Consider the following 16,853-nt stretch of genomic DNA (forward strand, 5'->3'; position numbering starts at 1 on the left):
TTTAAATCTACAGGACAATATGGCATGCTCTATGTATTACTTTTTACATTTAAATCTACAGGACAATATGGCATGCTCAGACCTTATGTCAATAAAAAAAAAACTTTCCAAATATGTATTTAATGTTTGTTTTAATTGAATAATCCATAGAGTTAAAGCCCCATACAAATTTCAGCATTAATAAGGGTCTTACCTTTTTAAAGGTCGAGACGTGCCTTTCTTTGGTGTGGGTTCCAGTTTTTGGGGTGTTTTAGACTTAACAGGTCTTCCATTATCAACAGCTTTATTTCCATTCACTTCTATGCTAAGAACACACACATGCATAAATCTTTACTTAGTCAACAAGTTAACTGAAGCGAAAATTACAGTTGAATGAAACACAATTCATTGTTGACAACATTAGGGATTCAGCCTAATCCTTCTGCCCGACCGAACACAAATCATAATTTGCATATGTAAATTAGGGCAGGGAGGAAAATTTAGTGACTTTTTGTCACAAAACAAGGAAGTAAAATTTAATTTTTATTTAATTAAATTCCGCTTAACCATTGACGCAGGATCTGAGAAATGGTACATTATTAACATGGTATCATGTCCATATTTACCAGTTTTTACTCTGGTTCTCTGGCAGACTGCTGCATGATTGTTCCAGCGGAAGTCTCAATGGAGTCAGTCTTAAACGGAGTCTTGTCTGACTATTTGCGTTTCCCTTTAATGGCAAGATACTAGCACTATTAGGGATGTCGCTGAGGACTTTCTTTTGTGGTGAATCAGGGATTCCGCTAAATGCCACTTTCCGCTTGGGAGCTATGGATTCCAGCATTTTGAATTCCTCATCCAATGTGGTGTCCTCTTGCTCAAGGCTAGAGACTTCAGATTTTGTTGGACCTGATTATAAAAGAAGCATAGAATAGAGCAGTGATCCCCAACCAGTAGCTCGTGAGCAACATGTTGCTCCCCAACCCCTTGGATGTTGCTCTCAGTGACCTCAGAGCAGGTGCTTATTTTTGAATTCCAGGCTTGGAGGCAAATTTTGGTTGCATAAAAAACAGGTGTTCTACCAAACCGAGCCTCCTGTAGGCGGCCAGTCCACATATGGGCTACCAATAGTCAATCACAACCCTTACTTGGTACTAACTAGGAACATTTTTCATGCTTGTGTTGCTCCCCAACTCTTTTTACATCTGAATGTTGCTCACGGGTGGAAAAAGGTTGGGGACCCCTGGAATAGAGCATATTATTTACAATCATATCTAAATCCGTTATTTTACGCAAAGTCTCTCTCTTTGTACTGCCAACAAATGTTTCTGCATACTTTACTTTTTATTTTCAATTTGCTTGGAGAAATATAAATGCCGGTGAATAATGATTAGCCCTTCTTTGTTCCATCTAGCTTCCATCTATGAGGTGTATTGAGTTACATTTGCAGCTTTAGTTGGCAGCAAGCTTTGTCTAAAGATCTAATGCATTATAATTCCCTTACAAAAAGGCAGCAGGGCCATGGTTTTACAACAAGATAGGGATGTGGCCAGTCAAACAGGGATAATAATAAAATACAACATATCATTAGCAGCAAGGTATCATAACCATTAGTATTTCCCCACACAATTCTGCGTTTTTTTTTTTATTGAGTTGGAGAGCTTTTTTTAATACCTAGAATGAACTCAACTCTGATGTTTTTGAATTTATGAAAAAACTCGGATGTAAAAAACTTGTTTTGGTGAATGTGGGGTGAAAAAAAGAGTTTTAAAATAATACCCACCGAAAAAACCCTGAACATCATGAAGGCTACAAACATCTCGACAGGTTTTGGATGGAGTATTTTTGGATTTGCACTATTTCCAGCTTCGGAGTATAATAAATCTCAAAAAAAATTTAGTTTCTTAAAAAATTAGCGTTTTGACTTAAAAATACCCTTGGCAACTAAAATTTTTGGGTTAAATACAACCTGCCCCTCAAATAAAAGAAAACATTCTCAGCAACTTTGCAATATACATTCATTACAAATTTTATATGGTTTTTAAGTTATATATACAGGTACAGGATCCGTTATCCAGAAAGTTCCGAATTACTGAATGGGCGTCTCCCATAGACTCCATTTTACCCAAATAATCCAATTTTTTTAAAAAAAAATAATTCCTTTTTCTCTGTAAAAATAAAACAGTATCTTGTACTTGATCCAAACTAAGATATAATTAATCCTTATTGTAAACAAAACCAGCCTGTTGGGTTTATTTAATGTTTACATGATTTTCTAGTAGACTTAAAGGTATGAAGATGCAAATTACGGAAAGATCCATTATCTGGAAAGCCCCAGGTCCTGAGCATTCTGCATAACAGGTCCCATACCTGTATATGTATTGCTAGTAAAAGCAGTGTTTGTCTGTGCCTATATATTCTCTAACACCAGATATGTGAGCTCACAGTCTATGAGTAAGTGCCTCAAAAGGCACAAAATGCATCAGGCCATGTCCTTATACATTTTTGTATTTTTTTACTTGCTGCCTAACATTTTTTGGAGGAAATCACTTATCTGGTGTTGGTTTTTATTACATGCACCCTTGCATTGGGGTGAACTGTGAGTATGTGTCTCCAACCTGTACTCTAATTTGGACTTTGTATTGATTTAGTAGTGGTTTTACAGGTTGGATGCACCATACTCTCTCTCCTTCTATTCTCTGCCTTGATGTCTAAAACGGTTGATACAATGTAAGACAAGGCAGCTGATTAGCAGACCTGTCTTTGCTGGGGAACCAAGACTATTGCAACATTGTTTACAAAAGTAACAACCGGGAGTTAAGCCAATGCTGCTTTCAATATCAATTGTTTTTACAAATAACTTTAAAAGCACTGACAATTTGTAATGAATGTATATTGGAAGTTGCTTCAAATTATGTTTTCTTTTATTAGTCAAATTTTCATTTTGGGGTTGACTTGCCCTTTAAAGCAAATGTTTAAGGACACTTTTGGCTAAAAATGCAATTCCCCAATTTTAAATGCAGGCTTACAATCACTCTAGGTGGGTGAAACACTGGTGCTACTTTAAAGGGATACTGTCATGGGAAAAAATTTTTTTTCAAAATTAATCAGTTAATAGTGCTGCTCCGGCAGAATTCTGCACTGAAATCCATTTCTCAAAAGAGCAAACAGATTTTTTTATATTCAATTTTGAAATCTGACATGGGGCTAGACATATTGTCAATTTCCCAGCTGCCCCAAGTCATGTGACTTGTGCTCTGATAAACTTCAATCACTCTTTACTGCAAGTTGGAGTGATATCACCCCCCCTTCCCCCCCCAGCAGCCAAACAAAAGAACAATTGGAAGGTAACCAGATAGCAGCTCCCTAACACAAGATAACAGCTGCCTGGTAGATCTAAGAACAACACTCAATAGTAAAAACCCCATGTCCCACTGAGACACATTCAGTTACATTGAGAAGGAAAAACAACAGCCTGCCAGAAAGCATTTCTCTCCTAAAGTGCAGGCACAAGTCACATGACCAGGGGCAGCTGGGAAATTGACAAAATGTCTAGCCCCATGTCAGATTTCAAAATTGAATATAAAAAAAATCAGTTTGCTCTTTTGAGAAATGGATTTCAGTGCAGAATTCTGTTGGAGTAGCACTATTAACTGATGCGTTTCGATAAAAAAACATGTTCTGATGACAGGATCCCTTTAAGGAAGCACCTGGTGTAATTTACAATGCCGGGACTCAAGCATACTCAGACTGACCCAGGGCACTCACTCAGTATGTGGATAACCCAAAAACTAGGTGGATTGAATGATCCTATTGGCAAACTGCACTATTAGCAAGTCACAATTTTGGACCGACATCTATAGAATCTATAACCAACACTCGTGTACAGTAAACAAAAGGCAGCATGCTAGTGGACAGATAGCAAACAAACCTCCTCTTATGATTTGCTGTGGGTTTAGCATGCACTAACTGCTCAGAGTAGAAAAGAAAAAATCATCTGACTGTAAACACCATATTGCAAAAGTTACGTTGAATAAAACATTAATAAAGTTGTTTACCTTCCAAAAATTTTTTTGTTGGTTTCAGATGCTACACTAGTATTTTTTTATTTTATTTCAGCCTTGAAACTGAAGCGTTAAAGTTCCTCTATCTGGTGTTTTTGTCTGGCAGCTCAGCAATCCAGATGCAATATATAATATATAATTTGCTAGATCATTTGATACGTTTTTCGGCAGCATCTGCAGAATGATAACTATTTCAACAGCCGTCTTTAATAAATCTCAGGAACTATGCTCAGCAGTAGTGATGTCTGGGTTGAGAAAAACACAACCTGAACCTGCCCGCAACTGACCCGAATAACCCATCACAAAAGGGGCAGCAAGAGTGTAAAAAAGGATGGCGGTAGCCACCAGTGTAAGGTCCCAGGTGGGGTGAGCAGAGAAGAGCTCAACCCGACCCCCCCCCCACACAAATGGTGTGCTGAGGTAGGTCCAAACCCGCCGGTATTGGGCCAGCCCGCACATCACTACTCAGCAGGGCCACAGATAAGCAAAATATCAACTAATGTATCATATTAGAATAGTTTACAGAGTCACTGCCCGTCACCCAGAGCTACTCTAGAGAGCCACAAGAATGTGGAAAACTTCAACATTAGCTAAATAGCCAAAAATAAAAAAGGGAAAGAATTGAAAAAAACGTCTATTTCTGGGGTCCTGTCTGAAAACAAGTGAACTAAAAGATCTTGGAAGGTGAACAACCCCTTTATAATAAATCAAAACTGTAAAACTCAAAAATCTGCAAAACGTACTACTTAGTTGCAGCTTCTTTCTAGCTCCAGGAGTGCTGGTTGTACTAGAGACTCTCTGAATCCCTCTCTCCTTACAATGGGAGCTCTTGGAAGCTGAATGTCTTGACTCTACTTCTGCCTCGTTTCTTTGTCCCCTGGTTGCACTGCGAGTGATTTGCTTGATTTCGGCAGTATCTCCCTCCAACGGATAGAAGAGGGGCTTTGGCAAAGAATTATGATCCTCTAGGTGATTGTTTGCTGCAATCTCTCCATATTTATGACAAATACTGGAAGTTAATGGCTTGAAGGCTTTCCCGTTCCATGCCAACTTCACAAATAGTATTCCAGCATCTTTTTCTACAGGGAAATTCTCTCCTGGTTTCAACTGTGTTACCTTAAGATGAAAGTAAGTTAAGAATGACTTGTAATGAGGGTAGCTCACAGAAGCAAACATTTAGACACCAAATTTGTCACAACTTCATGGTGAGTATGAAAGTATATAGTAATATTTTTATGCACCTCCCATCACTATCATGGATTTACATCTGCATGCAGGGCTATGGAGTCAGTACATAAATCCTTAGACTCCAAGGAACAGTAACACCAAAAAATGTATCAGCAAAAAAGTATCAAAGCAATCAAAATATAACGTACTGTTGCTCTGCACTAGTAAAAGCTGTGTGGTTGATTCAGAAAGACTACTATAGTTTATATAAACAAGATGCTGTGACGCTATGGGGGCAGCCATCCAAGCTGGAAAAAGAAGAAATATGTATTGGACAGGGCTTATCTGTTATGTGCTGTGTAACCTGTGCATTTTCTCCGGCTTGAATGGCTGCCCCCATGGCTACACAGCAGCTTGTTTATATAAACTATAGTAGTCTTTCTGAGGCAAAAACAAAGCTTTTACTATTGCATGCCAATACTATATTATATATTACTTTAAAATGCTTTAATTTTTTTTGCTACGGTTCCTTATGCATTTTCCATGTTGACTGAAAGAAGTTAAGCATACAAGGCATTTATGAATGCCAAAGCTCAATAATATAAACCACATCCTTTGGTAATTTTAAACTAAAATCAGTTAAAATACATATTTGAAAACATAAAACAACCAATATATTAATTGAACTTGGCATAAAGCTGTAGAATAGCTGCTAAATCAGCCACAATTAGCTAAAGTATTGTTCTTAGAAACAGAATTCTGCCATATCCTCCTTCACAGAAGCGATTAAATCGGTTTTGATTATTTTCAGTTCTTCTATTTAAAGTTATTAGGAGTCAGAACATTTATGGCGACTCCGACTGCAGATACCCAAAATTGATCCAGACTGACTCCACAGCTCTGCCTTCATGTTACTATTTACCATAGCCCTACTATTCTTTCCAATGAAAAAAAAGCATGTATTCATATTCACAAATTATAATTTTATATTATAAATATATATTTTATATAAGCAAGCATCCCATCTCAATATCCACAAGTTGTACAGTCCCCTTCAGTGCTGTTTCCTCCAATCAGAAAAGGAGTACCTTAACACTTCCAATAATTGTCTCTGCATCAATGTCATTTTCACAGGAAGGGACGTCATACAAGAATATTTCCTCTTGATGAGGCTCCCGCCCAAGTAGGGCTCGCTTCTTGTATGGCACTTCTTCATACCTTAAAAACCATTGTACAATGGCATGCTTGCTTGTGTGTTTTTCATTTCCTTGGAAAAATGAGGGGAATAAACACCATATAGCATAAACCTTGCAAGTATACTTCAATCATTTTAGTATATCACATCATAAGATCACAATAGTCCACAGTGAAATATATAACAAGAGAAAAGCAAATGAGGACAAAACATGTAAGGGAAAATAACTTAAAGGAAGGGATGTACAATTTCTTAAACTCCATTTTACATGTACTATGAAAAGAATACTATTATATTACAGGTATGGGACCTATTACCCAGAATGCTTGGGACCTGGGGTTTTCCGGATAACAGATCTTTCCGTAATTTGGATCTTTGTACCTTAAGTCTACTAGAAAATCATGTAAACATTAAATAAACCCAATAGGCTGGTTTTGCTTGCAATAAGGATTGATTATATCTGAGTTTGGATCAAGTACACCGTACTGTTTAATTATAAGAGAAAAAGGAAATCACTTTTTAAAATTTGGATTATTTGGATAAAATGGAGTCTATGGGAGACCGCCTTTCCGTAATTCGGATCTTTCTGGATAACTGGATTCCGGATCCCATACCTTATGGATAAAAAGAGTAGACCATGGGAGAGGATTTGGTAAAATGACACATGCTTTGAAGTGTGGCCTAGCTAGAACCCTAGCGATATAGAACCTATATTGGGGGTGGGGTTCATATATATATAATTGTGCTAGGATCTACTTACTGTTGTAACAGCATTAAAGCAGACAGTGTAGCATTTTTTTAAAAAAATATTTTCATATAGGCAAGTATGTAATTGGTGGCTGATTTTAATACGGGCTAAAGCAATTGCTACTTTTAAAAATAAAACCTTTATTAGAGCTCCCCACAGATCCTCTATGATCCTTGTCTGTGTTACAAATCAGCACAGTAAGATAATCACAAAAAACACTGCAGTTTCCAGTCAGATTTGCCTTGCTGCTAATTTGCTGGCATCCGACAAAGTGCTGAAATACACAGCGCACATGTGCCATCGGAATTAATGGTACAAACTGTGCTCTGTACATATTAAAAACGCTAAGTAACCGCTTTCCAGCAATGTGTTTTCGTAATGTGTACCGAAATGCTTAAATTTGATAGAAATATGGGTAAAGCTCATATCGTCTTTTTTTCTTCCATTCTACAGGGAAGAGCAACAGTGAGAGAAAACTTTTGCAAGAGTTGATGTACTGTATTACCATATATTTTTCTTACCATCATCGTATAATTCTTGGAGCTTTGCAACAAATGGTCTCTCCTCATTTTCCCCTTCTATCAGAACAAAGTCTCCAGGAGTTACCGTTATACACCCAATGCCTTCAGATTTTATATCGAGCCCTCTGAAATATAATTTTTCAAGTACAAGGTAGTATACATAAAAGTTGCACAAAAATAATTGCATGCACAGTTCCTTATGATATCAATGCTGTTGTTAAAGTTTATTTTATTTAGTTGGTATGCAATGAAGCAAGGAATATAACAAATATAACTAGAGAGGTACATTTCCTGAAGAAAATGTGAGTGGTGCTTGCCGTGGCAAAACTCAGGCCCCCCATATATGTTGGGTGTCTTGCCCAGTCGCCCCTGGTGCCTAGAGAGTACACAAAGTCGGTAGAATCCGGATTAAACCGGTGAAATTTAAAGCCAACCAAATTTTACCATTGAAATCAATCCAAACAAACTGGCTATTTTTGGCTCCGCCCACTTTTAAAAATTTGCAACCCAGTCACCAAATGGACCAAGTTTGAGCACTCTTACATTAACAGTGTAAGAATGACAGGAATTTAAATATTCCCATTGAATAGCGTTAGGTAAAATTTGATTGGCTGTCTTAAGCTCCGCCCATTTTTCTGAATTTTAACCCCAGTTACCTAGTCATGGTCAGTGCCAAGTTTGGGGCCTCCGGTTTTAAAACTGTGAGAACGGCGGTAATCAAAAATTTTACATTGAAGTCAATAGGTGAAAACGGATTGGCTGTTTATGGCTCCACCCACTTTTCCTAAATTTTGACCGCAGTCACCCAGTGAGTAATTGAGCCAAGTTTGGTACACCTAGCATTTAAACCGTGATAATAGCAGCAGTTTATCATTTTTCATTAAGGTCAAAGGCTGAAATCTGATTGGCTGTTGTTGCCCCGCCCCTTTTTTTCCTAATTGTGAACCACAGTCACTCAGTGACTAACATACCAAAGTTTGGGAATGCTGTCATTTAATGTGTAAAAATGGCAGCATTTCTATTTTTTTCTATTGAAAATCAATGAATGAAATTTGATTGGTTGTTGGTGGCTCCGCCCACTTTTTCTAAACTTGAAGTGGAAACCCCCAGCGACCACATTTGTGATATTCAAGGTCCCTGACATCAATACTGAAAGAATGGCAGCCTTCTTAATTTTTCCCATTAAAACCAATCTGATTGGTTGGTTTTGGCTCCACCCACTTTTCTTAATTTTAATCCCAGTCCCCCAGTGACCAACTGTGCCAACTTTGAGGAGGCTGCCATTAACCGTCTAAGAGCGGCAGCAGTTTAAAATTTTCCTATTTAATTGAATGGCTGAAATTTGATTGGCTGTTGTAGACTCCGCCCACTTTTTGTAAATTTTGGCCACAGTCACCCAGTGACCCACGGTGCCAAGTTTGGGAGCTCTGGCTTTATTACTGTGAGAATTACAGCTGTTTACATTTTCTCATTGAAGTCAATAGGGAAAATCTGATTGGTTGTTTGCGGCTCCGCTCACTTTTTTGGGTCCCCAAAATAGGACAGAAAAGTCACAACACCCCATTCCCGAATAAGCTGAACGGTTTGACACCTCATTCATGGGTCTGCGACAAACTAATTATTCGATAAATTCCCCATTATAAGTCAATGGGGCAAATTTGGGGACCTCTCCTGCCCCGGGGGTAAAAACTTATACCCTCGTGTGGGGTATCATCTGACACAGGTCGCAAACCTCTTCAAATGTGGTTAATTTAACGTTTCTACAAGATTCCCTCTCTGCGCTAGAATCCGTCAAAAGTTGGCCTCAATGTTAATCTATGGGACTTTTCGGGGTGGTTAATTGCCCCCGCAAGGGGCAATTAACCACCCACCCCTTAGAAAAGTCATACCACCCCATTCCCGATTAAGCCGCACGATTTGACACCTCATTCATGGGTCTAGGACAAACGGTGCGGGACTAGTTACGCGCCAAACTTTCATACGGAAGAAGAATAAAAATAAGTTTGCAAGATAACAGTAGTGATGCTTTGCTTCGCAAGCACCACTAACAAGATAACAGTAGTGATGCTTTGCTTCGCAAGCACCACTAATAAAAAAGTAAATTGGTGAAAGGAGGCCGACTATAATGTGGCCCCCAAAACACTACAGTTGACAAAATAACCCGTGCAGCAGTGTTTAAATTGCAACTAAAGCAGTGTTTCTCTGTGTGTGTAGCGCATTATCTAGTCCCAAATTCCTACATACACAATATCAAACTCTTCAGGTAGGGGTGAATGTCTATCAATAGGTGTTGCTTAAACACATCAAGTATATGAAGTTCTGCTCCTCAGTGTAGTAGGTTTGCTACTTCTAAATGGAGTTATTATATAAACATGAAGGATCCACTGAGCAAAGTAGTGAAATTAGTTTTTTCATGTATTGGAGATAAAAAGCACAACATGTTTCAAAGCAAGTAGTTCTGTGCATCTTAAATAAATGGAAAAATTAATTTAACTACTTTGATTTCTAGTGGATCCTTCATGTTTATATTAATGCAGAAATGCCCTGCTGCCACTTGATAAAATACTGCCATTCAATATATGGTTGTCAATATCCAAAATGATAAAATGCCTTTAGCATACGCAGAGAAAAATATAAGGCTCTGTCAAGCTTAAGCTTTAATTGCCACATCGTGAAGGGCAGCTGACTGCAACAAATCCCACCCCAATACTCACACTGAGTCACTGTACCCACACACAAGACAGGTGCTTACTGAATTCTGCTTGCATATTCCACCAAATGGGGTGGAAATCTAAACTAAACAGATACAATACAGATCAATTTCTTCTGCATTTTGTATTATTGCCCATTCTAGTACCCAAGTAGCAGAACTGAACCAACTGGAGGTTGATTCAAGTATATTTCAACAGTGAGGATGCGAAGATCTCCTTGAAAGCCGTCTGTCATACACTAGATTTCCCTCCAAACTTGTGAACATTTAAAAAAGGAAACTTCTCAATACAAATAAATGTAAGTAAGTAGAGCAATGTTAGACATTCTTTTTCTAAGAGAATTCATTTTGAACCAACTGTATCCAGTCAGCCTAAATAACAAGCAGGCAGTGGTGTTTCAAGTTTATCATCGGTGTAAAAAGTGTCTCATATTGCAAAAACTAGAAAAAAAACATAAACAAGCAATTTTGATTTAGGTTATACATTCCCTTTAGCCTGCTAATGATATAGGGACTATGTCTCCAGCAAGCAAAATTACAGCCTGCTAACAACTTATCACCCATGTTTCAGTGTTTATGTTAATCTATGAAAAACGCATTGTCTAGCATTGAGCTTTTCCTGAAGCACCATTAACATGGCAGATCTGTTTACAGGATACGGGTTTACTACCATGTCCATCCCAACAATCAAAATGTCGTATTTAAAGGCTTTAACACTGTGAATTAGACCATTTGTGATATCTGTACATCAAGCATCTCTTCCCAGTTGTAAAATTGTACTAAGTATGTACTAAGTAATACTAAAATTTATTTTAATTTACCCATAATGCAGATTCAGTAATTTTCTGTCTTTTATGGAAGGTCTCCCTTTCCAGGCATAGACTCTGTGCTTTTTCACACGGGTAAAATATTTGGTCATGACTGGCCCAGAAAACCTGAAATTAGGAAAGATATATATATTAATATATTATAATATCACTACTTTTTATTTTTGTCCATGAGCACCATACATTTATCTCCAAAAGTCTATAAAATAGTCTTTGCTGAAAATATGTTTGGATATCCTGTTAGGGAAAAAAAAAGATTTTTATGTTTTTTTAATAAAACCCTTACTCCTACCTGATGAAGAATTTAGCCTTTAACCTTTCAGTTTAATCTTCTGCATTATCAACTATTTATCTACTGTATACTTCCCTGAAAACTCAATATACAGAGCATACTGCATCAATGCATTTTCAATATAAGACTAATTTATTGGGCTAATCTTGATCACAGATTTGGTTCTTTACAATATTCAGGTGTTGCATACTGAATATTTTTACTCTGATTTTATACTGCAAAACAAAATATTGGCAATCGTTTTATGTAGTGCAAAACACAAACAATTACATATGTTTGCATAAATGCACAAACCTGACAGTGCACAGTGCATCTTTTATAGACATATCAGATGTTGCCAGAAAGCTACTAGTTCAGGTTTGCAAAGTTCAGGTACTTAAAATATGTATTTAGCAGAGATGCACAGATAATTGCATTAAAATACCTTTCCTTACACAGAAGCCTGCATGTGTTAATGTATGAGGCCCACTCTTTCCAACTAAATGTTGTGCCTCTTTTTGTGACAAAATAATATATGTATGATGATAAAAGAGCATCTGCATTATATACAAGATACAAAATTATAATTGTTTCCATTTCAAAGGTGGCAAAATAAAGTGACAAATGGGAAGTACACCTTTCAATAGCGTCTTGATTGACGATTTTATCCACTATATAGCTTGCATCTTTTACCTCAGGGTATTTTTTTTTACAACATGCCTTGTGTTAATTGATTGTCAGATCTACACTGGTCTTCTTTTGAATTGGTTTTTTTTTTCCCTTCATTAATAATAATAATTTGTTTGACATTCAAAGAAATGCTTGACTGCTATGGTCAATGAGCCTAGAAATGCAAATATTTAAAAAAATTCCCACAAGGACGGAAAACCCTAAAAAGTTCACCTTTAAAGGGGAAGTCTAAAATAGAATAAGGCTAGAAATTCTGTATTTTGTTTACTAAACATAAACATGAAATTACTGCACCACAGGCCTAATCAAACAAATTATTTATGCTTTCAAAGTTGGCCACAGGGGGTCACCATCTTGTAACTTTGTCTGCAAGACTGTGCACATGCTCAGTGTGGTCTGGGCTGCTTTTGGATCATCTTAAATTATCATAACAGCACATGTAAAATAATATCTGCCAGAAGCCGATACAGCAAGACTCAGAATAGGCAGACTGCACTGGGTCCTGTGTTGTCATGTAATCTAATGTGGATTTTATAGTTTTTGTATTCTTTAATATAAACTTTCTCCAACTCTCCAGAACCAGTGGCTGCAGCAAAATAATCCTCCAAATAGAATCCCAGTTTATCTGTTTAAATCTGGCTCCATGATCTTTGTCCCTGCCGCTGGAGTTGGAAACAGTAAAGGGGATGTAAAGGCTAAAAGAAAATCCAATACAAATCTCTACACGGTCGTCGACTGCTCTACAGGGAAACAAACAAAGCTGCTTGAGTTCTGCATGGCTGGGAAGTAAGGTGGGGGCTCCCCCTGCTGTTCATAAGTATGATTGTTTCCCTGCAGAGCAGTTAGGGACTGACAATTCCTATCCACAGCAATATATGAAGGGAGAATTTCACTGCATATGGTGAGGTTTCTTATAAAAACAGCACATATTTTTTAATAAAAATATATTGGAGATAGGTTTCTTTTTATTAAAGAAAGTAAAAATGGGATTTTATTTCTTTGCCTTTAAATGCCGTTTAAGTTAACTTTTAGTATGTTAAAGAACAGCCTATTCTCAGCAACTTTTCAAATGCTTCAAAACTGTTGCGTGCACGTTCACAAACCAGAGGCCAGCGGTGGATTAAAATGTAAATTTATTTTGGGTTAAGTATACCTAAGGAATCATGATTCCAGTGATCATAGAATATAATAAAATGTGGGGTGTTCGCGTCCTTAGGCGGGTTGGCCTTTGCCATACCCGGCATGTGTTAGACCCTTCAATAAGAAAGGCTACACATCGGATTGCTCGAGATAATTATTGTTCTATTTTTTATGATTACCTTTTAACTCTTTCAGATATGGCGACAAGGTTGTGTATTTATACAGTACGCTGCATGAGTACACTAGGTGCCCCCCAATGTAACTACATTATAGTCACGGATTATGGTGAGGGGCTCACAGAGCACTTGCATATGCTTCCAACAATTAAGCAGTGAGGCACGATGGGATAAATGCACGTCAGATCGGATCTAGATTGACATGATTTTTATATGCATATATATTCCCTATGGTTCTATCACATGACAGTTGCATGTGATTCTTTCAGCGGTGATATAATTATGGATATGAGTGGACACTGTTTCTGTGATAATTGGTTACTACTTTATAGTAACACTTGAGGCACTAGATTGCTTCACAGCGGTATTTACATTTTTCACACTATTGCATTCTACACGGCACAAAGGTCAGCTTCTTTCTGACAGGGTGACCGTGGTGCCGACACGGATGGAGGGGTTTTGATTCAGGGGCAGCGTGTGTCTTCACGATTGAGGTAGTGCCGCTTTACCTGTAAGGGGAAGCCCTGATAGGTCGGTCAAATAGAGTAATATGGATTTTAATTAAGAAAAATTTTTTATTTAAAAAGAGATCAGTTAATTGATCAATTTAACGAATTGTATACACTACATGGCAGTATGGGCTGGTTGTGGGACACGTCATCAGGGGACGGGGATTTTGAATTTCACGCCATTTACGGTGTATATAGGGGTAGTTTGGAATGGCGTATATAACTTTGACAAAGGCTGTGACACAGCCGAAACGTTAGTGTATTTCTAATAAAGCAACTATACATTTATAAGACCTGTGAGGGTGGCTCCTACTGGGAGGATTGTGCACACTATCCATGACATGCACCCAGGTGGTGTCATGTAATAGCTCATCAATTTTAAAGTTGTCAGGTATACAATATTCCCATAATATACAGAGCATTCACCACAGAGCCTATACAAGAAAACATTTTTACTGTTATAAAGCCTAAAAGATTAAGAATATCATAGCTGCAGAATACTCATCAAATTGACTTCAACTCCTTGCACATTCGCATAAAGTACCTGGTTAAGGTGTAGCGTAAAGGTGGCACAAAGTCCTTTAAAGGGGACCCATCAGCAAAAAAAAATATTCAAAATCCTATTTTATCATATTTGTTAAGCAAAATGAACTTTAATTACACTGTTTAAATTATTTAAATCTTGTTTCCTTCAGTCTGGGAATTCATAATTATATCAAGCAGTCAGGAGCCATTTTGTGGACACTTATTAAGGAAAGCCTTGCATCATCTCAGAATCTTGTTTGTGCACCAGAATGGGGGACCTGATGTCCATCCCCATGCACTGGCTACACAATTAAATTGTTAAGAGAACGGGGGAATGTATGGAGAGCAATGACATCTAGGAAGTTCTGAATGGAAAGTGAAGGCAACTCACTGCCCCGCCTCTATGGCTAAGGCATAGATTTTTTAAATAAGTTTACATCTGCTATGAATGCTTTCATAAAAAATAGAAATTGGATTTCATGTTTAATTTGAAAAGGACTTATTCTACAGCTTTTTGGGTCTGGGTGACAGGTCCACTTTTTAATGGCTCAAATAAATCCCCAAAGCCCTACTCAATGTTTCTATTTTGGCACCTCAACTAGCACCCTAAAAATTGACACCACAAGAAGAGAGAACATCCTCCATGGGCAAATTGGATCATTAACGTTTCTAAAGTGGGTGAGCCTACCAACTAGATAACAGTTTCAATGCCAAACTGGAGAGCACATAATGAAAAATGTTAAATAATCCAAAAACCATCAAGAGCAAATTGCCTTTGAATGCCATTGTTTACATTAAGTGTAAATTTAAGGTGAACTTCCCTTTAGTCCTGTTATTTGACAACAGCCAAATAGTCATTGAAGAAAACAGGCCTTACTGCAGAGATTTCATCCGCATGTGAATTTTGTTGTGCCAACATACACTACACGTTTTGGGGTTGCCACTATTGTCAAGTGTACAGCTGGAAACATGTAGCGTATATTGGCACAATAAAATTCACATACAAATTGAAATCTCTGCAGTAAGGCCTGTTTTCTTCAATGATTCTTTGGCTATAGCAAATAGACATCAGACTGCAACGTCTTTGAATTATAACAGACAGAGAAGGGTTTCCTGAAGGGTATCCAAGTATGTTATAATTTTAAATGACAACACCATTTCCCTTCTATTTACTCACTTTAGGCATGATTTTGTCATAGGAGATCAAATTAAAAAGATTGAGGACACATACTCCCAACAGCCTCAGCTTTCCACCTTTTCCTGTTTTGTTGAGAGGTAGGTTTTTTTTTTTTGTTTTTTTTTTAGTTTTGTTGCATAAGAATTTTCTAATTTCTTGGAAGGGGGGTTAAAATGTTAGCAACTAGCCCCAAATTCAATGAGGGGCACTCCTGGACAACAGGAATAAACATACATTTTGTTGCCTGTGCTTAAATGTGTATTACCCACAAAAACAAAAGTACATCCTAAGGGTAAGGTCACACTGGGTGATTTGGGGAGATTTTGTCGCCTGGCGACTAATCGCCTTGTCTTTGCGGCGACCAATCTCCCCAAATGCCTTTCTTCTGTCTTGCGCTGACTAAAATGAAAAATCGCCTGCGGCATGGCACACGCGACGCTTCGTATTCTGAAGTCGCCTCGCGAGGAAACCGGAGTACAAATCGGCGCGTGTGCCATGCTGCAGGTGATTTTTTGTTTTAGCCAACGCAAGACAGAGGTAAGGCATTTGGGGAGATTGGTCGCCGCAAAGACAAGGCGATTAGTCGCCAGGCGACTAAATCTCCCCAAATCGCCCAGTGGACCTTACCCTAAGAACCGATTCTTAATGTTTTGTAATGTTTTAGGATAATTATTAACTAAAGGCAGTGGTCACTTATCTGTCAGGATAATTGGTATAAATCTGTGGTTAAACACAACATAGCTAGGCTAAAGGTCATTTACATCATCATAATTAAAACAAAACTGACAGTGCCAGAAAAATATTTTAAGGCACGTGATTTGCTTCTATTCATTGTAACTGTCAGCACCCACAGGGGAGGGCAAATTTAAATCTTTTGAAAAAGTTGTGACTATCCTACGCAGCAGCCAGACGCATCCAGTTAGACAGATGGGATAGAAGTTCCAACTCTTTGCTCAGCACAAACAAATTACAAGCAAACGGACGAGAAGTCCAATAAATTACATAAAGATACTCGATGCCTCGGGCACACCATCGCCGCTCACCCTGTCACTTCGCTCGGTTTGGTACGTCCTGCTCACACACTCAGCAGCTGCACAGATCTCCTATGCTTAGAACTGGAATACTTTTTCCCGCCAGTCAGTGATGTCACTACC

General features: G+C 38.0%; 1 protein-coding gene across 1 annotated transcript in view; it reads right to left on the reverse strand.

The window, feature by feature from the left end:
* Positions 1-16,802, reverse strand: part of orc1.L (origin recognition complex subunit 1 L homeolog) — a gene marked incomplete at both ends in the record, with an annotated part of 33,049 nt that extends 16,247 nt beyond the window's left edge. Inside the window, 7 exon segments of the mRNA NM_001088337.1 lie at positions 194-304; positions 606-888; positions 4,787-5,159; positions 6,299-6,477; positions 7,675-7,799; positions 11,206-11,319; positions 16,743-16,802. Coding sequence (NP_001081806.1) covers positions 194-304; positions 606-888; positions 4,787-5,159; positions 6,299-6,477; positions 7,675-7,799; positions 11,206-11,303 — 1,169 coding nt within the window.
* Positions 16,803-16,853: the final 51 nt, after the last annotated feature.

This window comes from Xenopus laevis, chromosome 4L (genome assembly GCF_017654675.1).
Source record: "Xenopus laevis strain J_2021 chromosome 4L, Xenopus_laevis_v10.1, whole genome shotgun sequence".
Classification (NCBI taxonomy): domain Eukaryota; kingdom Metazoa; phylum Chordata; class Amphibia; order Anura; family Pipidae; genus Xenopus; species Xenopus laevis.